Raw genomic sequence first — 21,068 nt, 5'->3', positions numbered from 1 at the left:
ATATAAACTAGAAAGCATAAATAAAGAATTACCATCTTCTCACTTAAAAAAAAGAAAAGGAGTACTTGTGGCACCTTAGAGACTAACAAATTTATTTGAACGTAAGCTTTCGTGAGCTACAGCTCACGTCATCGGATGCATACAGTGGAAAATACAGTGGGGAGATTTATATACACAGAGAACATGAAACAATGGGTGTTACCATACACACTGTAACCAGAGTGATCAGGTAAGGTGAGCTATTACCAGCCGGGAGGGGGGGAGGGGGGACGACCTTTTGTAGTGATAATCTAGGTGGGCCATTTCCAGCATCTGACAACGTCGGGGGGGGGGGGGGGGAGAAGAGGGGGGAGATAAACATGGAGAAATAGTTTTACTTTGTGTAATGACACATCCACTCCCAGTCTTTATTCAAGCCTAAGTTAATTGTATCCAGTTTGCAAATTAATTCCAATTCAGCAGTCTCTCCTTGGAGTCTGTTTTTGAAGTTTTTTTGTTGAATTGCTTCTTTTAGGTCTGTGAATCGAGTGACCAAAGAGATTGAAGTGTTCTCCTTGTTAGGGTTAAGAACATTTTATAGCTAGATCAGCATCCATATATGTTTAAAATGATTATTCATTTCCAAACTCACCTATGGTAACCCAACCCAATGCTAATTTTAGTTAATAGGAATTTGTCAGTTGAGTTCTATGGATGTTGGTCTGGGTCCATAATAAATATTTATTATTGCATGCTATAATTAAAAAAACATTTTAGCTGCAACTTTGGTTTCCAAATGTATTTTCAAAGAATACACAAGTGAGATATAGGTTTGATCAGCATTAGTCTTTCCAATCAAGTGGCTTCACTAGACCAGCAATTCTCAACAAGGGGTATGCAGAGGTTTTCCAAGGGGGGGTATATCAACTCATCTAGATATTTGCCTCATTTTACAACAGGCCACATAAAAACCACTAGCAAAGTCAGTACAAACTAAAATTTCATACAGACAAAATGAGAAAGGAAGCAGTTTTTCAGTAATAGTGTGCTGTGCCACCTCTGTATTTTTATGTCCGATTTTGTAAGCAAGTAGTTTGTGAGGTGAAACTTGTGGGGATGCAAGACCAATCAGACTCCTGAAAACGGGTACAGTAGTCTGGAAAGGTTTAGAACCACTGCACTAGACAAACTCATCAATATTCCAGTATGCAGGAGTCAGTGTTCTTGTTTTCAATAAGTTTGAACATATAAATTGTGTTCCACCTCGTGAAACCTTACTGGGTTAAATGAGTGGAGGTGCCATGCTTGGTTCCTCGGACTAACTACAAACATTTAGTAAATAGAGAGTGTTTGAGTAGTATTGTAAAAGCTAGTGCAATGTAAAAAAAATTTGTTGTAAACATTTACCTATTTGGGAGCTCATGCTCCAATTTTTCAGTCTTTTCAGAAAAGTATTTAAAATTGCAATAATTTTTACAGCAGAGAGTCTCATAACCTCTCTTCTGTGGTCAATCCAGTATAGAGATTGAAACAAAGACTGCATCTGCATTTGGAGCTAGGGGTGTGATTTGCACCTTGCAGAGACATACGCTAGCTCAATAAGCGCAGGCAATGGTGGCTCAGGCTAGCTGCACCAAGTACAGACCTGCTTGGACCCTGTGGGCACATGCTCAGGGTGGTTAGCCTGTGCTGCCACTTGCTGCTGTCCATGCTACTGTGGATACACCACCAATTTTAGTTCACTGTGCTAGCGTGTTTCTTAATGAGCTGGGAATCATACCCCTAGCTCCAAGTGTAGATGTAGGTTAAGGAAGGATTGTTGCATTCCTGACTCCATGAATCAGCAGTTCAAGACACAGATGTGGTCTCACTAATACTTTCAAGCAAGTGAAAGCCCCTAGGAAGGACTACTGGGACAAAAACCTTTGCTGGAATTGTATGATTTGGTTTGAAGGCTGAGCAGTTCAATCTTCTGTCCTCCAGTGGAAGGTTGCATATTTAGTGGCAAAATATAGCCTGGTGTACTATGCATGTTCTTAGATGCTTTCACAATCCATACATGCTTTACATCAACACATTCAGTGCAGTAGTTTGGCCTGAAGCATTTCATTTCAGGCAGAAATGTGTTTCTTCATTTACCTGCTGCTAGGTCTTAGGTAAACAATAGCAGATGTGAATTATATGAGTCAGCAAAGCAGTAATTTCAGACTAGCTTAATATGAAAACTTGTGCCTTTGCAAACACCTCTTCCAGCTTTTCCAGGCCATGGACTGTGCTTTTATGGAGATATGCGGAGACCAGTCTCACTTTTTTGCATATGTCTTGCCTCTAAATTAAAAATGGAGGTTTCTTGCCAAATGTAGCAGGACTGACTATTAGCTGTACTCTTCCCCCCCATGAAGTGAGACTAGCACTACTAGGATCAGATTGTCACATCACCCCAGCAGGGAGCAGTTCCACAATTCTTTTGGCTTTTTTGTGAAGTACTAGACAGACAAATACAGATGAATGACTGCAAAAAAAGAACGCATGGGTACTATATCACATTCCTACAGAAAGCTACATCCCATTAAGCTAGAGCCTGACTTTCCTTTCTCTGACATGGCCATTTTTCTACAAAATTAATGATTTTCAAGTGAGTGCCTTGAGTATTTAAGTTTTAATTAGTTTGTTTCTTCTCAGCCTTCATATCACTGCTGTGACTGTTCCATGAACGGTAGACACCCACCCAAAGTAATAACACTAAAGCAATGACACTTCTCTGCTTCCTGCCCTCTCTAGCCCTTCTCATTTCCTCCCACTGCTGTGCTCTGTCCAATATACACAGTGCCAGCACATCTCTGCCCTTACAGAGAAAAACACCTCGGTTCTCCCAGTGTACCGCTCTGGATGTTGACTCACTCCTGTTCGTTGAAACTCATTTTACCCATTTCCATTATCAGCCTCCTCAAGTCACAGTCTGAATGTTGGGCTTGTCCCACAGCCACAATTGTTACACGGCCATGCTATATAGTTAAGTCTAGTGCAGGGGTCAGCAACCTATGGCACGGGTACCAAAGGTAGCACGTGAGCCAATTTTCAGTGGCACGCTGCTGCCGGTCTGGGGTTCCATCTGCCAGCCCCTTGCCAGCCGGGGTCCTGGCCGTTGGCTCTGCTCAGCCCGCTGCTGGCCTGGGGTACTGGCCACTGGCCCAGGGCTCTGCTCCTGGCCTTGGCCTGGTGCTCTGCAGCTGCCCCTAGCTTTGGCCCACTGGCCCCAGCCTGAGGCAGTGAGGGGTTCAGATAGGGGTGCAACTCAGCACCCCCACCTTAAAAATTGTTCCAGTGCCACTGGGATATTTTTAAGTCCTGATTTGCTGCTTATACCACGCCACATGGAACAGCGCACAGCGTTTGACATGCACGCTGTCTGTAGCAATTTTTTTCCCTCACTGAGCTGAGGGGTACATTTGACAAAATGTCAGCTCCTAAGAAAGCAAAGTTAGATGTCCATTCATTTCAGCCTTTTTGGACAGGCATTTGGATTTATTCAAAAGAAGAACCGTGCTCTTTGTGCTTTCTGTTGTGAGAGTGTTGTTTGTCGCACATCAAGTGTTCAACAACATTTTGAAACGAAGCACGAGAAAACCTTTGATGACCAGACAAGACTGAATCGATCAAAAACGCAGTAGCAGGATATGAGAAGCAAAGCAGCGTTTTTAAATGCTTAAGTGTAAGTAAAAATCAAGCTACACAAGGAAGTTACAAGACTGCACAGTGCACTGCAAAAAATGGAAAGCTGTCTACAGATGGGGAATTTAAAAGAAGTTTCTCAGCAGTTCGGAGATTTTGTTCAATGATTTGCCAAATAAAGATACGATCGTATCCAGAATTAAAGAACTGCCTATCTCTGCCAGAACAGTTGAGAGTGAGTGAAATGGTAGAAAACATTAACGAAAAGCAGACGACTGCATTAAAAGACACAGCAGTGTTTAGCGTTGCAGTTGATGAGAGCGTGGATATAAACAACATTCCACATTTGGCAGTTGCTGCAAGATATTGTGCTTCCAATGAAATCCAAGAGGAACTTTGTTACCAAAAAACCTCTGCATGGCACAACAAAGAGGGAAGATATAGTGGAAAGTTTTGTAAACCATTTTGAAGAACGAGGAGTTGACATCAGAAAAATATTTTGAGAGACAACAAATGGTGCTCCTGCCATGGTCGGAAAACAGAAAGGATTTGTAAAGTTACTTGAAGATCAAATTGGCCGCCTGATAGTCAAATTTCACTTTCATCCATCAAGAAAACCTGTGTGCTAAAATTTCTAATTCAGAGCTTAATAATGTGATGAATACAGTGGTGCAAATTGTGAATTTCCTTGTTGCTCGATCTGCTTTGACTCACAGCAAGTTTCAAGCACTGCTAGAAAAGATGGACAGTGCTTATAATGACATTCCACTTCACAGCAACATTCAGTGGCTATGTCATGGCAAGGTTTTGGTGTGTTTTGTAAATTGTGTTTTGATGCAATTAAGGCTTTTGTTGGAAAAAGCACAAAACTACTGTGACGGGTTGGATTACAGAACCCGCCTGGGAGCTGCCACCTGATGTGCCAAAACTACTTCTGCCCCTGCTTTCCTGCCTAGACAGCTTAGGACTTCAGTGCCCTGCCTGGTTGGAGCCAGACCCGCTAGCCTGCTGCAAACCCAGACCCAGGGCTGAACCACGTCCCCTAAAAGCTGTAGGCTTAACTGAAAGCAGCTTACAGAAGTGTGCCTGTCTTTAACACTCCGATACCCAACTCCAAATGGGGTCCAAACCCTAAATAAATCTGTTTTACCCTGTATAAAGCTTATACAAGGTAAACTCATAAATTGTTTGCCCTCTATAAACACTGATAGAGAGATATGCACAGCTTTTTGCACCCCCAAGTATTAACACATACTCTGGGTTAATTAATAAGTAAAAAGTGATTTTATTAAATACAGAAAGTAGGATTTAAGTGGTTCCAAGTACAGACAGAACAAAGTGAATTACCAATCAAAACAAAATAAAACCCGCAAATCTATGCTAATACAGTAAGAAGCTGAATACAGTTAAAATCTCACCCTTAGAGATGTTTCAATAAGTTTCTTTCACAGAGTGGATGCCTTCCTAGTCTGGACACAATCCTTTCCCCTGGTACAGCTCTTGTTCCAGCTCAGGTGGTAGCTAGGGGATTTCTCATGATGGCTCCCTCCTTGTTCTGTTCCACCCACTTATATATCTTTTGCATAAGGTGGGAATCCTTTGTCCCTCTGGGTTCCTACCCTTCCTTCTCAGTGGAAAAACACCAGGTTAAAGATGGCTTCCAGTTCAGGTGACATGATCACATGTCCTGTGAGACTCCAAGCCTTCATTCCTCCCACACTGACTCACAGGAAGGTCTGCCTGCAAACAGAGCCGTCCACAGTCAATTGTCCTGGTTGATGGGAGCCATCAAGATTCCAAACCACCATTAATGGCCCACACTTTGCATAACTACAATAGGCTCTCAGGGTTATTTCATATTTCTAGTTTCAGATACAAGAGCGATACATTTATACAAATAGGATGACCACACTCAGTAGATTATAAACTTTGTAATTATACCTTAGAAGAGACCTTTGCATGAAGCATATTCCAGTTACATTATATTCACACTCTATATATAGAGTACTTGTGGCACCTTAGAGACTAACACATTTATTTGAGCATAAGCTTTCGTGAGCTACAGCTCACTTCATCAGATGCATTCTGTGGAAAATACAGTGGGGAGATTTTATATACACAGAAAACATGAGACAATGGGTGTTACCATACACACTGTAACGAGAGTGATTAGGTAAGATGAGCTATTACCAGCAGGAGAGGAAAAAAAACTTTTTGTAGTGATAATCAAGGTGGGCCATTTCCAGAAGTTGACAAGAACGTGTGAGGAACAGAGTGTGTGGGTGGGTGGGGGGGAATAAACATGGGGAAATAGTTTTACTTTGTGTAATGACACATCCACTCCCAGTCTTTATTCAAGCCTAAGTTAATGGTGTCCAGTTTGCAAATTAATTCCAATTCAGCAGTCTCTTGTTGGAGTCTGTTTTTGAAGTTTTTTTGTTGTAATATTGCCACTTTTAGGTCTGTAATCGAGTGACCAGAGAGATTGAATAAAGACTGGGAGTGGATGTGTCATGACACAAAGTAAAACTATTTCCCCATGTTTATTTTTCCCCCCTACTGTTCCTCACACATTCTTGTCAACTGCTGGGAATGGCCCACCTTGATTATCACTACAAAAAGTTTTTTTTCCTCTCCTGCTGGTAATAGCTCACCTTACCTAATCACTCTCGTTACAGTGTGTATGGTAACACCCATTGTTTCATGAATGCATTCGATGAAGTGAGCTCACGAAAGCTTATGCTCAAATAAATTGGTTAGTCTCTAAGGTGCCACAAGTACTCCTTTTCTTCTGCGAATACAGACTAACATGGCTGCTACTCTGAAACCTTAGTTAACAGAGACTTTCCCAGTGCCCAGCGTTCAGCCTTTCTGGGCAATTTGCAACCTGTGCGGTTTTAGCTTCTGATCTTCCCTCTTACTTATTTTGCTTCCTTTTCTGTCCCTACTTCCCTTACCCGAGATAAGCAAACAGAAAATAACAAACCAGTAACCACTTTGTCTGTTCTCCAGCCACCACACTTAAGACCCGCTTAAAATCACTACCAGTATCTCAAAGCAATCAGCTGTGCACAGATCCTGCTCGACTACGCCACTGTGACGATGCTAGTTCTGGCAGGATCCAACTGAGTGCCAATTCAGGACAAATTGCTTAAAGCAGGGCAGTTACAGCCCAAGGCTGGTGTTTCTGTGCACACTAAGGCAAACCAAACCAGCCGAATAGAGAAGACTTTGGTTTTACCCCACTGGCTAACCACAAGTCACACAAGCAATTCCCTTAGACACCCCAGTTTCCCACCACCAGTGCCACTCGTTATGGGGACAAATGGTTATGAAAACCAATACAACTACCCCGAACTGGATGATGATAAATGGCTGTTCAAGCTCATGTTTCTAACGGACATCACCGCTCACCTAAACAAACTCAACCTCTGTCTCCAGGGTGCAGGACAAACGGTTCTGGATCTTTATGAAGCCTGGAAGGCATTTGTTGTAAAACTAGCAGTTTTTCCCTTGGGATATTCAAACTTCGACTTTCCGCTACTTCCAACACACACACAAAAAAAAGCTATCAACATGTTGCACTGTCAGGGTCGATGAGACTGGAATGTACATGCAAGAACTGGAATCAGAATTTTCTGACAGATTTCAAGATTTCCAGCGATTTGGCCCAATGATTTCTTTTCTAATTAAACCTGAAAAGTTCAACGTAAGCGACTTGGATTTGTCTGTATTTCAGTTGATGGGTGTTGAAGATTTCAGAATGAAGCTCATTCAGTTAAAAAGCTCAAAATTGTGGGCATCAACGTTTGGAGATCTGCGGAGTGCACTTGAAGCTACCAAGAGATCGTGGAGCCTCTATTCTGACCTGCTGGACATCCCTGCCAGTGAAATTTAACTGTTTGAAGAAAATTGCGTTTGCAATGCTTTCAGCATTTGGTTCCACATACCTGCGTGAACAGGTATTTTCACACATGAAATCTGTCCTCTGTCCCTCTTGGAACCAGTTAACTGATCACTCAGAAGCCTGTGTACAGCTTAAAGTATCCAAATACATGCCAGACATTGGAAAACTCAGCAAGGAAAAGCAAGGGCAAGGATCACACTAAACTGATAAGATCTGCATTTTAATTTAATTTTAAATGAAGCTTCTTAAACATTTTAAAAACCTTTACTTTACATACAATAGTTTAGTTATATAATATAGACTTAGAGAAAGGCCTTCTAAAAACATTAAAATGTATTACTGGCACGCGAAACCTTAAATTACAGTGAATAAATGCAAAAAGAAAAGGAGTACTTGTGGCACCTTAGAGACTAACCAATTTATTTGAGCATGAGCTTTCGTGAGCTACAGCTCACTTCATCGGATGCATACAGAGATCACCCCAACTCAACAAGGTCTCTGGTAGAAGTCAGTCCTTCAAACCCCATACAAGGGTTTTTTCTACAGTTACAAATTCATAACGTCATTTGCTCAGTACAAGAACCAAAGGACGTTATGAATTTGTAACTGTAGAAAAAACCCTTGTATGGGGTTTGAAGGACTGACTTCTACCAGAGACCTTGTTGAGTTGGGGTGATCTCTGTATGCATCCAATGAAGTGAGCTGTAGCTCACGAAAGCTTATGCTCAAATAAATTGGTTAGTCTCTAAGGTGCCACAAGTACTCCTTTTCTTTTTGCGAATACAGACTAACACGGCTGTTACTCTGAAACCAGTGAATAAATGAAGACTTGGCACACCACTTCTGAAAGGTTGCCGACCCCTGGTCTAGTGAATGACAAAGTCTGACTAATAGGGTGATCTTTCAAGGAATTCATTAAAACACTTGACCACTGGGTGCCACTCTTGTTCCTTGTAAGCAGCAGAGATTTCACATCCATGGATATTATGGCTGGAGGAGAACCAACCTGACTAATATACTAGAGATTAGAGGTCACTTGATGTTACCACAGCCAAATATGTGTTTTTTTTTTTTTTTTTTGGGGGTGGGGGGGACTGACGGACACAGAATTAGAAACATTCTTTCAAGTATTTATTCATTGGAACATAGGTGTTTAGCTTTTGATAAAGCAAGTTAATAGGGTTCTTAAAGTTAATTCTGATAAAGTCATCTGAAAGGATTTGATACATATTTAAAGTTACTGCAATAATTTTTGATGTGTGCAGCTGGGTAGGAGAGAGCTGTAACAATTTGTTTGCAGGGTTTTGCACCAATCATTAGTGTGGTTTTTTTGACCCTCCCGAGTTTCAAGTTCAAACTACAATACCCACGTGCAATTCAATTGAAGCAGCTGAGCATTATGAGGTTTCATATTAATCCATTTGCAACCGTGAGTTGAGTAATTTTCACATGAAACCATAAATCACAAAAGATTCACTTAAAGTTTAGTGAACACTGATGATTTTGGGCTGGATGGATCCTCGGTTTGTAACAAAACCAGGTGAGTTTCATATGCACCTGGGTTTCATGTTGAAAGGGTCACACCCTGCTATGACTAGTAACCTAGAAGTCTGTTTCCTTGGTTAAGATATTGAAATAATTTAATAAAAGCAGGTGAGGACAGAAGGAAAGGAATGTTTCCCTTTGTTTAAATGATATATTAATGAACTTAGTGAACATTAAAGATGTCCGATTGTCAGCCTTGGGGACTAAGACCTTGTCTACCTGGGAAAGTTGCACTGGTTTAACTGAAATGGGTTTGTAAATTAATATATTAAAAACTGTGCAACCACTCTGTTTACACTTTTATTCTGGATTAATTTAAAACTTGTATGCAATAGACTTAAGCAGAACTGCAATAAGGCACTCACACTAAAATAAACTGATATAGGGAAACTGGCACAAACATTTAAGTTTGCACCGTAAATTATATCAGTGCAACTTTGTCATCTAGACATGGGGTTCTCAACCTTTTTCTTTCTGAGCGCTCCCCCCCACCCCCCAGGCAACATGCCATAAAAACGCCATGGCCCACCTGTGCCACAACGGTTTTTCTGCATATAAAAACCAGGGCCGGCATTAGGGGGTAGCAAGCAGGGCAATTGCCCAGGGCCCCACGCCACAGGGGGCCCCATGTAGCTAAGCTACTCAGGCTTTGGCTACAGGCCTGGGTGGCAGGGCTCAGGGAGGTGGGGCTTTAGCTTTCTGCCCTGGGCCCCAGGGAGCTAATACCAGCCCTGCTTGGCAGACCAGCTGAAACCTGCTTGCAGCCCACCAGTGGGGCTCGGACCCATGGTTGAGAACAGCCGATCTAAAGAAGGCCTAAAGTTCTGCTTAGAGTCAGAACAGATACAATAAGAGATAGTGGTAGTAGAAGCTTCACTGTATTCCCCTGCCACCAGCAGGGAACATCTAATTTCCTTCCTCTCTAGAAATAACTAGGCACATTCAATCCTTAGCCAGTCTCCTGAGAATGCCCAATCCAAGGACCAATTGATACCAGTTATGGTGGGTGCTTATCCACTGGTAACTGGACTGAGACGACCAAACTCATTTCACATATGCCGCTTACTGAGCGGCCAGGAAACCTTAACACTGCATTTGTTCCCACTACAGGAAGTATTTGATCCAGTACCTAGAAAGGCCTTATCACATTATCAAGTCAGGCTTCCCTGTTCAAGCCCTGCCCTGATGACATCACCACTCATGCTCAAGCCTTTACAGGTTTGCCAGGAAAAAGTAAATGAAAAGACTCCATAGGTTACTCTTCAGCCAGAAAAGTGAGCTGGTTACCTTGTTGGATTCCAATTATTTTTATGGTGTTTTTAGATTGCATGTGTACTGTACAAGTAAGCACACACTAAAGCAAGAGAAGAATTTACAATATATAATCCCCTCATCATAAACCCCTTAAAGGGGCTAGCTACTGCACCAGCTTACTTTGCTTTTTAAACAAAGCTGGTTGATAAACAGCTATATTGTCTGAATTGCTTGTATTTAAACACTCATCCTAGGATAGATAAACACTGGAGCGATTTCCTCACAGTTAGGAAGTACGTTTTCCAACACACACACACCCCAGCCACCCCACACACTTTTTATTGCTGAATAAAACAAATTTGTTCATAAGGTTACACAGTTATCTTTAGATTTTACATCTCCCAGGACAGGCTTTTGTTTATGTACCATCCCAACACACTGGCTCTCCAATCCTCCCTGGGGCCTTTATATGACAGTCGTGCTCCAAGTAGCTACAATAAAAAAACAAAACACAAAACCATGGTCTGAGCACAGGGCTAGAAGGTTCCAGTAGCAGCTCTGGCCCTGACGTGGCCCTCTGTGGCCTCCCTCAGTCTACAAGAAAAGGGATGATACTTGTCAGCTACATAATGGTGGTGCTGGTTAAGCATTTAATGTTTATAAAGTGCTTTGACTAGCACCTTGAATTACGGAGGCAATGGAGGCTGAGGGGCACTATTGTAATACAAGTACTCAAAGGAGTAACAATAAGATAAGACATATCAAGCACCAGAATATGGCTAGTTCTTGCTGGTAGCAGAGGACTGGGTTAGATTTATCTACTTGAGCTGGGGGATTAGATTCGTCTACCAAAATGAATAGAGGGGGAAATTTGTTTCCTCCCTATCTTGCAGAATTCCTGTTTTACCTAGGCCTCCCTTCCTACAGAAAGACTGGAACAACTTTTATTTATTTTTAAGGTATGTGCTTTAACTTTTTGGATAGTGAGTGCTCTTTGAGCTGATCACTCTGCTGGGTCCAAATACTTCCAGCAGCCCCCCAGGTTCTAGCCACATTGCTCAGAGCCTGCAAATTGCAGAGATGTGTTTTGGGAAGCTGCTCTCGGAGATGGAGTTGAACTGGTTGTATCTGGGGCAGTGCTAAGAGGAACCATCAGATGGCAATATTTAGCTGCCATCACAGGCTTCAAAACAATTATGTTGTGTCTGTAAAAATAGCCATTGAGTATTTTACTGGCTTCCCTACTGTGATAGGCTTTGCCTTACTAATTTTGAAGGCCTTATTTTGATCTCAGACATATGGGTGCATATTGCTGCATAGCTTGTACAGCAGCAACTGATAAATATTTGCGTGAGATCAGCCTCAAGGCCCAAAGACTATGTTTGTTTACTATAAAATTTTCATTACGAACAGACTTGACTGATTTGAACAGGCATTTGGGAAACACTGTATACTTTGCATACTGTGGGGTTGAAATTGTGAGAGGTGAAAGTACACAGCACCTTGCAGGATTGAGATCTCTATATGTATGTCCTATTCCCCCCCACCCCCCCCCCGCAACAGATCTTTCTCTGCCTTGTCCTTTGAAAAGACAACACCATGCAGCCGATCTAATTATTTTAACAAAGACCAAGATTTTCCTGGGATGAATTTTGAGGTGTTTATTTTTTAAGGTGAGAACAATACTAAGCAGTCCCCATATTCGTTTTTCCTTTTCTTCTACAGTTACCGGAATCAGTGCCTGTGCCCATGCTGTAGCTGCTGTGGGACAGGGACATATGAGTGGACTGCTTCCATTCTCTTATGATTTCCTGGGATTAATTAGATGCTCAGAAATTGTCAAATGTTATTAAAAATAAAGCTGTTTGAAACATTCCCACTGAAACTGGATGAAACAACCTGCTACCAAGTGAGTTACAAACTTGAAATCCCCAAATTTATCAAAAGGTTTCAGAAGCTCAACGGTCACCAAGCCAGGGAAATTCAGTGGGGGCAACTCAGTTTGACCTTTGAGATTTGGAGTTTGTTTACACCTAAAACTGAGGGGGCAAGAACCAATGCAGAACAAACCCCTGCAAAATGAAAGTCACATTTCCCCCAGATCTAAACAAAAGTCAATTTAAGAAACAAACTGAGTCTTTCTTATTCTTGGCCTGCTCCTGTGAGATGCTGAGCACTGCTCAGGACCAGGCCTTGTAAGTGTGAGTGACCATGAACTGTTGGGACTTGGAGATGGAAAAAAAAAAATCCCTTTCCTCTCCCCCACCCCGCTTCTTTCCTTCCTTCATCGGTTGCTTTGTATAGTGCAAGAGTCCTTTGCTTTCAGGCTATTTGGGGCAGTCATAAACCAGACAAGATGGCATGTATGGGCCTGATATTAACAGAGCCTTGTGTCCTGAACTCCTTTTTCAGGCCCAACTCCCATGGACGTGGGCTAGGCAGTTTTAATTGAGTAAGGGCGGCAGGATTGGGCAACGCTTTGCATTCTCCTACTGCAATGCGAAGTTGTCATTTTATTGTAGGCACTGTTGTGTGACACTGCAATAAAACATTCATGGGGTTTAAAAAAGTTGGGTTTTTTGGTAAATAACATAGTGTCTTTCTTGTTAGGCTGCTCCTGGCCCTTTGCTGGCAAGTCTCAGATCCAATGCTGATCATTTCAGAGGAGTAGGAACAGGGGAGAGAGAGGGACTCCTAAAAGGAGCCCATCACTGTAACTTATGATAATTAACTCTTCAGCCAAAAGAGAAAGGTTAAAGGAACAGGGCCAAGATTCAGAGATTCTAAGACTAGAAGGAACCATCACTGTGATCATCTATTCTGACCATGTCATATAATAGGCCACAGAACTTCCAAAATAATTCCTAGAGTTTTTCCGTGAGAAAAACATCCAGTTGGGATTTACAACTTGTCAGAGACACAGAATCCACCACAATGCTCAGTAAGTTGTTCCAATGGTTAATTACTCTCACCATTAAAATTACACCTTATTTCCAGTCTAAATTTGCTTCAACTTCCAGTCACTGGGTCATGCTATACCTTTCTCTGCTAGGTTGAAGAGCTCCTTATTAAATATTTGTTGCCCATGTAGGTACTTCTAGAGTGTAATCAAGTCAGCCATTGCCCTCTTCATTACACTAAATAGATTGAGCTCCGTGAGTCTATCACTGTAAGGCATACTTTCTAACCTTTTAATCATTCTTGTGGCTCTTCTTTGAACCCTCTCCAATTTATCAACATCCTTGAATTGTGGACACCAGAACTGGACACAGTATTCCAGCAGAAGTTGTACCAGTGCCAAATACAGAGGTTAGCCTCTCTACTTCTATTCAAAATCCCCATTTATGCATCCAAGGATCACATCAGCCATTTTTTGCCACACCATCACACTGGGAGCTCATGTTCAGCTGATTATCCACCACAACCCCCAAATCTTTTTTCAGAGTCACTGCTTCCCAGGATAGAATCCCCCATCCTGTAAGTATGCCCCATGTTCTTTGTTCCTAGATGTATTCATTTACATTTAGCCATATTAAAACACATTGTTTGCTTGAGCCCAGTTTACCTACTGATCCAGATTGCTCTGCAACAGTGACATGTCCTCTTCATTATTTACCACTCCCCCAATTTGTGCATCATCTGCAAAGAATTATAGCACAAAAATAAATCTATGTTAGTTTTTGTTATTCACATTTATTAAAGATAACAGAACTGTACATATAAAATGTCTGATTTGAATGCCCCCTATGGTGAGGAAGATGTGGGAAAGGGGCAGGAGGTGGAAAACAATTTCCCATATATATTGTTCCAGCAGCGGGAGGGGAGAATTTGCCTTCTTGAAAATAAAGGGATTTGGCTTAACCAAGCCCATGGATCCTTGAGGTCTGGGGATTCCGCAAGATCACTGGAGTAGCTTTTTCTATTTTGTAACCCTTTGCTCCTCTGCACCTGTTCGCTAGCAGCATTGTGGTCTACTACTGCTCCTAGAATCTGCCCTAAGGTAGGAGAGGTTCCACAGTACAGCGTGTGCTCCGCTGGAAAATGCATGCAGATTCAAGCTGCCCAAACTTTTTGGTGGAATCCCTGCAAGATTGATCCTCCCATCCCACAGAGATCCTTCCACAAGGATCTGGTGTAAGGGTTAGGGGAGAAGGGTAGACTTGCGGGGGGTGTTGCAGGAATAGCTATGCTCCATCTATTCCATCCAAAACCTGGGAGATACACACCTGGATCTGTTGGACACAATCTGACTCTGTTTTCACCCTTTTTTTCCCTTGGTATTGTGTTAGTCCCCAAAAGTTAAACCACAATTTTGGCCCCATTGGGCTAGGTGGTGTAATGCAATCCACTGGCCCGAAGGCCTTATAGTTTAATTGGATTTGTGCTTTGTTTTTTTACACTTCAGCCAGCTTGATTAGTGAAACTAAACTGGTGCATGTCACTCTGTTGATCTTTATCTCCCTCTTTTTGCCATGCACACCACTCTTCCATTTGGGTTAATAACACTTTTTAAATAAAAAAGAAGCTTTCATTAAGTTACAAAAAAACATTACAAGATGTTTATTCTTCTGAGGTTTTAGACAAGCAGTATTGTAAGTGAAGCTGCATTTTGGATCGCATTGGTTGGCAGCCCTTACACTTGATTTGTTCATGTTAACATGTCCTTTAAAATATAGTATAATGGAATAAAGAAAAGGAGTACTTGTGGCACCTTAGAGACTAACCAATTTATTTGAGCATAATTGGTTAGTCTTTAAGGTGCCACAAGTACTCCTTTTCTTTTTGCGAATACAGACTAACACGGCTGTTACTCTGAAACCTGTTATAATGGAATAGAAGATTAAGAGCCGAAGAGTTAATACAGTCTCCATCAGGACGCACGGCAACAAACCTTTTGGTATTGAAGGTCGTCGTGCTGTAGTTACAACTATGTATAGTTCCTAGTTGTGCTATATTTACAACTTTTGCCAAGTATTTTGAAACTGATTGACAGGTTTAACAGCTGTTCAAGGCAAAATGTTCCATTTCTCTCGCCTCTTGTGTACTTAGGAGCTGCTTGACTAACCAGAATTAGACTGAATGCATCTGATGAAGTGAGCTGTAGCTCACGAAAGCTTATGCTCAAATAAATTGGTTAGTCTAAGGTGCCACAAGTCCTCCTTTTCTTTTTGTGAATACAGACTAACATGGCTGCGACTCTGAAACCTGTCAGAATTAGAGGGACTTTTTTTTTTTTTTTAAAAGGGAGTTTCTGCAGAATGTGTATATTCACTAAGTTTAAGGAAGCCACAAAAACTTCTGGCTTTTTTGTGATGCTTCACAAAGGCAGAGAGACTTCTCCCTTGGTGTAATTCACAAAATTGGGGTGAAAACAGTATTTGAAGGAACACTGGTGAATGGTTTAGGCTCATCATTTAGATGGGGTTTTATGTCAGATTTAATTGAAAAAAAAATTCAGTGAAAACCCTTGTTTAAGAATTGCCCTGCTAATGTACAGGACCAGGAAAGCTTTGTCTAACCCTAGCAAAATTACTCACACCATTAGCAATGGATGCAGCTGAAATGGTGCTCAGAGTTTAGGTGCAAATGTAGCTAAGGACCAATTACATAAATCAATGCTGGACATAGTTTGACCCTGGCTCCACCTGCAGTTAAATTGCATTGTACATTGGTTTAGCTGCATCCATTAAACACTCAACAGGGAATTGTTTTAGCACATACCAGGCATTCTGGCCAGCAGCCCACCACCTATAGCCCATGGTCCTCAACCACTCACCTTGTCATATTGCCCACAGGGCTCCTGACTCATAAGCAATTCAATGGGCTGCAGTGCAGGAGAACACTGCTGATGGGCCGGCCCTCCTCTCATTCACCCTCAGCACAGCTTGTAAAATGCTTAATCTAGCCCCGACTGTTGTAACTCAAATGTAGTACATGGCTACAAGAACCAAGCTGGATAGTGCTTTGTCATCTAATAGCCCAGTTCATGAGCTTACATAGTTGTAAATAAATTAGATTAGGACATGGTGCTCTCTGGCTGTGTTAACACATTTCTCTCCCAACAAGGAAATAACCTATTCCAAAGTTGTTTGGTCACTCACAGCAGGTCTACACTTAAAACGCTGCATCATCGCAGCTGCACCGATGCAGCTGCGCCACTGTAGTGCTTAAATGAAGATGCTCCCATTGGCATACTTAATCCATCTCCCTCAGAGGTGGTAGCTATGTTGACAGGAGAAGCTCTGCTGTCGGCATAGCACCGTCTACATGGGGGTTAGGTTGGTATAGCAATGTCATTTCGGGGTATGGATTTTTCATGCCCCCGAGCGACATAATTATACCTAGATAGGTCTGTAACGTAGACCAGACCTTGGAAGCCATGGCACTATATTCTGAGCCGTCAGTGACTAAGGCAAACTTCCACTGCTTTAACTAAACCAGTGCAAACTTCCAGGTGGACACATATCAAAATAAGACTGGCTTACTTATTGTAACCTATTCATAACTAACTTACACCAAACTGAAATAAGCCTGGTTTAAACTGAAATTGAAGTGTCCATGCGACCTTTTGCACCAGTTTAACTACGTTTGTTTAAAAAAAAAAAAATCATACCTGAACTTAAACTGTTGTAATGTTACCTACAGAAAAGTCCTAACATTTTGATCTATGCCATGAATTGGCCTTTTTAATAGATGGCTTTCAGTTTGGAGTTACCCCATTAATTTGAATTGGATTAGTAAATGCCCAAACTAGCCCATTTCTTGTGGCCTCTTTTCCTTAAAGTTTTAAAACTTAGGCCAAGATTTTCAGCAGTGATTAAAGGGCACCTCATTCTTTAAGGCCTGTCAGGTTGGACATCCGCAGGAGCCTTATTCTCAGAGGGCTGTGCTCAGCACTTAAAGAGGCCTGATTTTCAGAAAGGCATCTGTTGAAAATCTTGGCCTTTAGCCTTTATTTCAAATTGAATATCCCCCCCCCCCGCCCTTTTTAAATTGTATTGTATCAGTATGCTAGTAGTTCTCATTACTGGCAACATCCAGGCAATTTAAAATAAAGTCAAAATATCTTGTCTACTTAATAGTGTTAGGGCTTGTCTACATAGTGGGCAGAGTCTGGGCTAGCTTTAGTTAGTCTGCACTCCAATAACCTGCATCTACATGTCCCAAAAGCTTAAAGTGGACCAACTGGCCAGTTAATGTTCTATATTCTACTTTGAAATTGAATTAACTTCATTGCATATTGACAGGTTTCAGAGTAGCAGCCGTGTTAGTCTGTATTAGCAAAAAGAAAAGGAGTACTTGTGGCACCTTAGAGACTAACCAATTTATTTGAGCATAAGCTTTCGTGAGCTACAGCTCACTTCATCGGATGCATTCCTCTACAGCTCACTTCATCGAATGCATCCGATGAAGTGAGCTGTAGCTCACGAAAGCTTATGCTCAAATAAATTGGTTAGTCTCTAAGGTGCCACAAGTCCTCCTTTTCTTATTGCATATTGAGTTAGTGCAGACTAAAGTTTGTCTGCACACACCACTCATTTGCACTAGCAATCCGCCAACTGCTGTCCCGCACTGCTTTGCATGACACCAGGACTGACCTGTCTGTTTACTTTTGTGCTTTCCACTGCTCTGCGGTCTCACAGGCTGGATATCGCCTTCCAATTGAAAGTTGGTGAGAGGCCAGGATTGGTCCATTTACGCCTGGAGTCACAGACGTCAGCAAGATGGAATGAATTTACAAGTATAATCAACTAGTGCCTTCCAGCAGTTCCATGGCACCTACACTGAGCCCCAGAGAAGCCAGTGCGGCTCTGGACCAGCACCAGGGGTGCTGGAATGGAGGGCCAATGGGGCCATGGCCCCATCACTTTTACTCGCCATAAGGGCAAGCAATGGGGGGGGCTAAGCGCAGAGAAGAGCGAGTGGGGGGGATGGGTCTTGGGGGAAAGAGGTGGTACAAGGGGGTGGGGCCACTGTTCCGGCACCAGTATCCTCCCTCCCACATTTAGGGCGTTTCTGTTGCTCCTGACCAGCACAGAGGTTTGCCCACAAAGATCTAATTGCAGGAGTGGGCCACAGGATGACGCACCTCTATTAGTTCACCCATTTACTGAAATAACCCTATCAAATTACTTGGTGAAACACCACAACAGCTACACAAAAGAGTCCACATTCTTCTGTTTCTATTACAGTTTTTCAAAGAACCACTGAAAGTCATAGAATTCTATCAGTCACTAAACCATATTGCAGATTTATGTAAAGTTAAAAACCACCAAAACATATCCTCTAGATTTGTAGAGGATATTTTCTTTCCTTTACTAGCCTTCCTTCCTCCTTGAACTATTTAAACACAAAAAGGGAGTTTAATTCAGTGTCTGATTTATGTGTTTTATTTCAGCTCATAACACTCAGTGTGTGTCAGCTTACCCCCCAGGCACATATATGTGGTGGGATTTTCAAAAAGCACTAAGTGCTGGCCTAACTCTGCTCCCATTGAAGTCAGTGGTAAAATTCCCACTGATTTCAGTTGGAGCAGCGTTAGACCATGGCCCAGATTTTTAAAGGTATTTAAGCACTGCTACACTCAGCATTGTAACACCTAACTGAACTAGGAGTGAAACCTTTTAAAAAGAGATTTAGGTTCCAAAGTGCCGAAATGCATTTTGAAAAGGAGACTCATGCAGGGCAATGCTGAGTGCAGCAACACCTAAGTATCTTTAAAAAAAATCTGGGCTCACAGCCTTTTGAAAATCCCACTTATATGGTTCAGTCATGCAATGAAGAATTTTAAGGGTGCGCATCCTATCTTAAAGCATAGATATCTATCCACCAGCAGCTACATACTAAAATAAACCCATAAAAGAATGACTCCTACAAATTCTTAACCCATCTTCTGCCTAAAAGGCTAAGAAAAAGAGGTGGGCATTTCACAGCCTCCGGCAGATTAACAAATCTGGCCTCTGGGGAACCAAGAGATTTCAGCTCACGATTTCAGCTTCATTCAAGACTTTATAGGTTGAAATCAACACTTTGAACTCCACACAGAAATGTACTGGCAGCCAGGGCAGTTCACAAAGCACTAGTGTAACATGCTCCCAGAGTAAGATTCCACTTAATAAGCAGGTTGTCTCATTCTGCACAACCAGTGGCTTTAATGTTGGAATGGCCTCAATGTATAAACTGCATGACAGCAATTTATGTAGCTCTCATTACAGCAGTCTATAGCAATGACTATGTCCATTTCTTGGAGATCCAGGTTCTAAAAAGATTTGTCACCTGGTCCTACATGTTCAGTGAAGCACCATTCAGTTCTCGTAGAGAACCTTTTAGGCCTCTATTATTCTTTTAAAGTGCGCCTCCCTTGCTCGTTTTCAACATGGCTCAGTGAGGACCAAAACCTGATAACCTATAGGTAAATGAAAGCTGGTGTCACCTCCAAAACCAAGTGGCACCACCAGCTGTTTTCTTTAACATCCCCTGACCTGCTCAAGTCCCCTCGGCACTTACAGTAATGGTGAGGAAAATCTCAAAACCAGACCAGGCTTTGAGAGGAGCACTTCTGCTGGCCCAGTTTTGCTTACAAGAGTGAAGGGAAATGCCTGACATCATCTTCGTTTCTGGCAGAAATCCAGGAAGAGGAAAACCCATGAGGCCTTGGGAATATCTGCCATGTGCCTACTATCTGGGGCTATGTCTGTGCCAGAACTCAAGGATCCAGTGACTACTCAAGAAGCAGCTCCAGAATCTTGAAGAACAGATGGCTGTCCTGGTGGCCGCTCTAAGTGCTGACAAGACCACTGCTACAAGGTAAGATATATTGCACTTTGGTATTTGTTTTTGGAGGCAGAATAACACCTACCAAAAGCTAGAGTTTGGCACCACTAATGGTTTACATCAGACCCAGTTGCCACCAGGCAGCACCACAAACCAGGCCAATGCCACACCAATGTACACATACACATCACTTTAGATGTAATCCCTAATCCACCAGGCAGCATACTCAGGCCAGCTCTCAGCGAAGTCAGGCAAACTCCTGCTGAGGCCAGTGGCAGGTTTGCCTGAAAAAGGACTGAGTGAAAGTTGAGTATGGAACTCAGGCTTTGGCATAACAACAACATTTCAGTCAGAAAATGGATGAACTTCAAAGCACCAGACATGTTTGCATTTACTTCTATGGCATACGAGATCTTGTAAAGCAACAGGTCAATAATACAAACCTTACTCAGTTTTCATAACTAATGGTGAGCTACTACAGTATTAAATGACCATAAAATGCTAATCACATTAATGAAATTCAAAGGAAACCCTCCTCCTCCTCCTCCACTTCAAAATAATCATAATCCTGGGGCTCCTAAAAGCTTTATGATAAATGATATGCTGTAGGGAAAAAGGTAAATGGAATGTGATATTCCTTCAAGGAGAAGCTGGTCTATGGAGCAAATGCTCATTGTCGATGGCAAAAAGTTTTAAGGGGTTGGCAGTGAAGTGGCAAACATACCCCAACTCTAAGCAGCAACTTGCACCTAACCTCTACTACAGGAAAAATGCAAGGCAAAAGGTGCAGTGAGCCGTATTTCTAGCCCTATGCACAGTACAGAGTAGTCCCCAGTTCCACTCCCTTGGGATTGGACATACTTTGTCCAGTGACAGTCCACCCAGAATGGAGACAGACAGTCTTGGGCACTGATGAATAGTTGTGATTGTTTTAAGT

At 42.1% G+C, this 21,068-nt stretch overlaps 1 protein-coding gene across 3 annotated transcripts in view; it reads right to left on the bottom strand.

Annotated features, from left to right (window-relative positions):
- Positions 1 to 4,912: 4,912 nt before the first annotated feature.
- Positions 4,913 to 21,068, bottom strand: part of FAM120B (family with sequence similarity 120 member B) — a 192,729-nt gene continuing 176,573 nt past the window's right edge. Inside the window, exons 9-10 of one of the 3 annotated variants that reach the window (XM_075126889.1) lie at positions 13,923 to 13,996; positions 4,913 to 5,391 (exon numbers count right to left, since the gene is read on the bottom strand). In XM_075126889.1, coding sequence (XP_074982990.1) covers positions 13,923 to 13,996 — 74 coding nt within the window. In that variant the 3' untranslated portion in view covers positions 4,913 to 5,391. Of the gene's footprint in view, positions 5,392 to 9,661; positions 10,849 to 13,922; positions 13,997 to 21,068 lie in introns of those variants that run through there. The other 2 variants (XM_075126890.1, XM_075126882.1) reach the window with 2 other exon arrangements.

Source organism: Caretta caretta, chromosome 3 (genome assembly GCF_965140235.1).
Source record: "Caretta caretta isolate rCarCar2 chromosome 3, rCarCar1.hap1, whole genome shotgun sequence".
In the NCBI taxonomy this organism is placed as follows: domain Eukaryota; kingdom Metazoa; phylum Chordata; order Testudines; family Cheloniidae; genus Caretta; species Caretta caretta.
The sequence above is the reverse complement of the archived record's forward strand: the minus strand, read 5'-3'. Positions and strand labels throughout refer to the sequence as shown.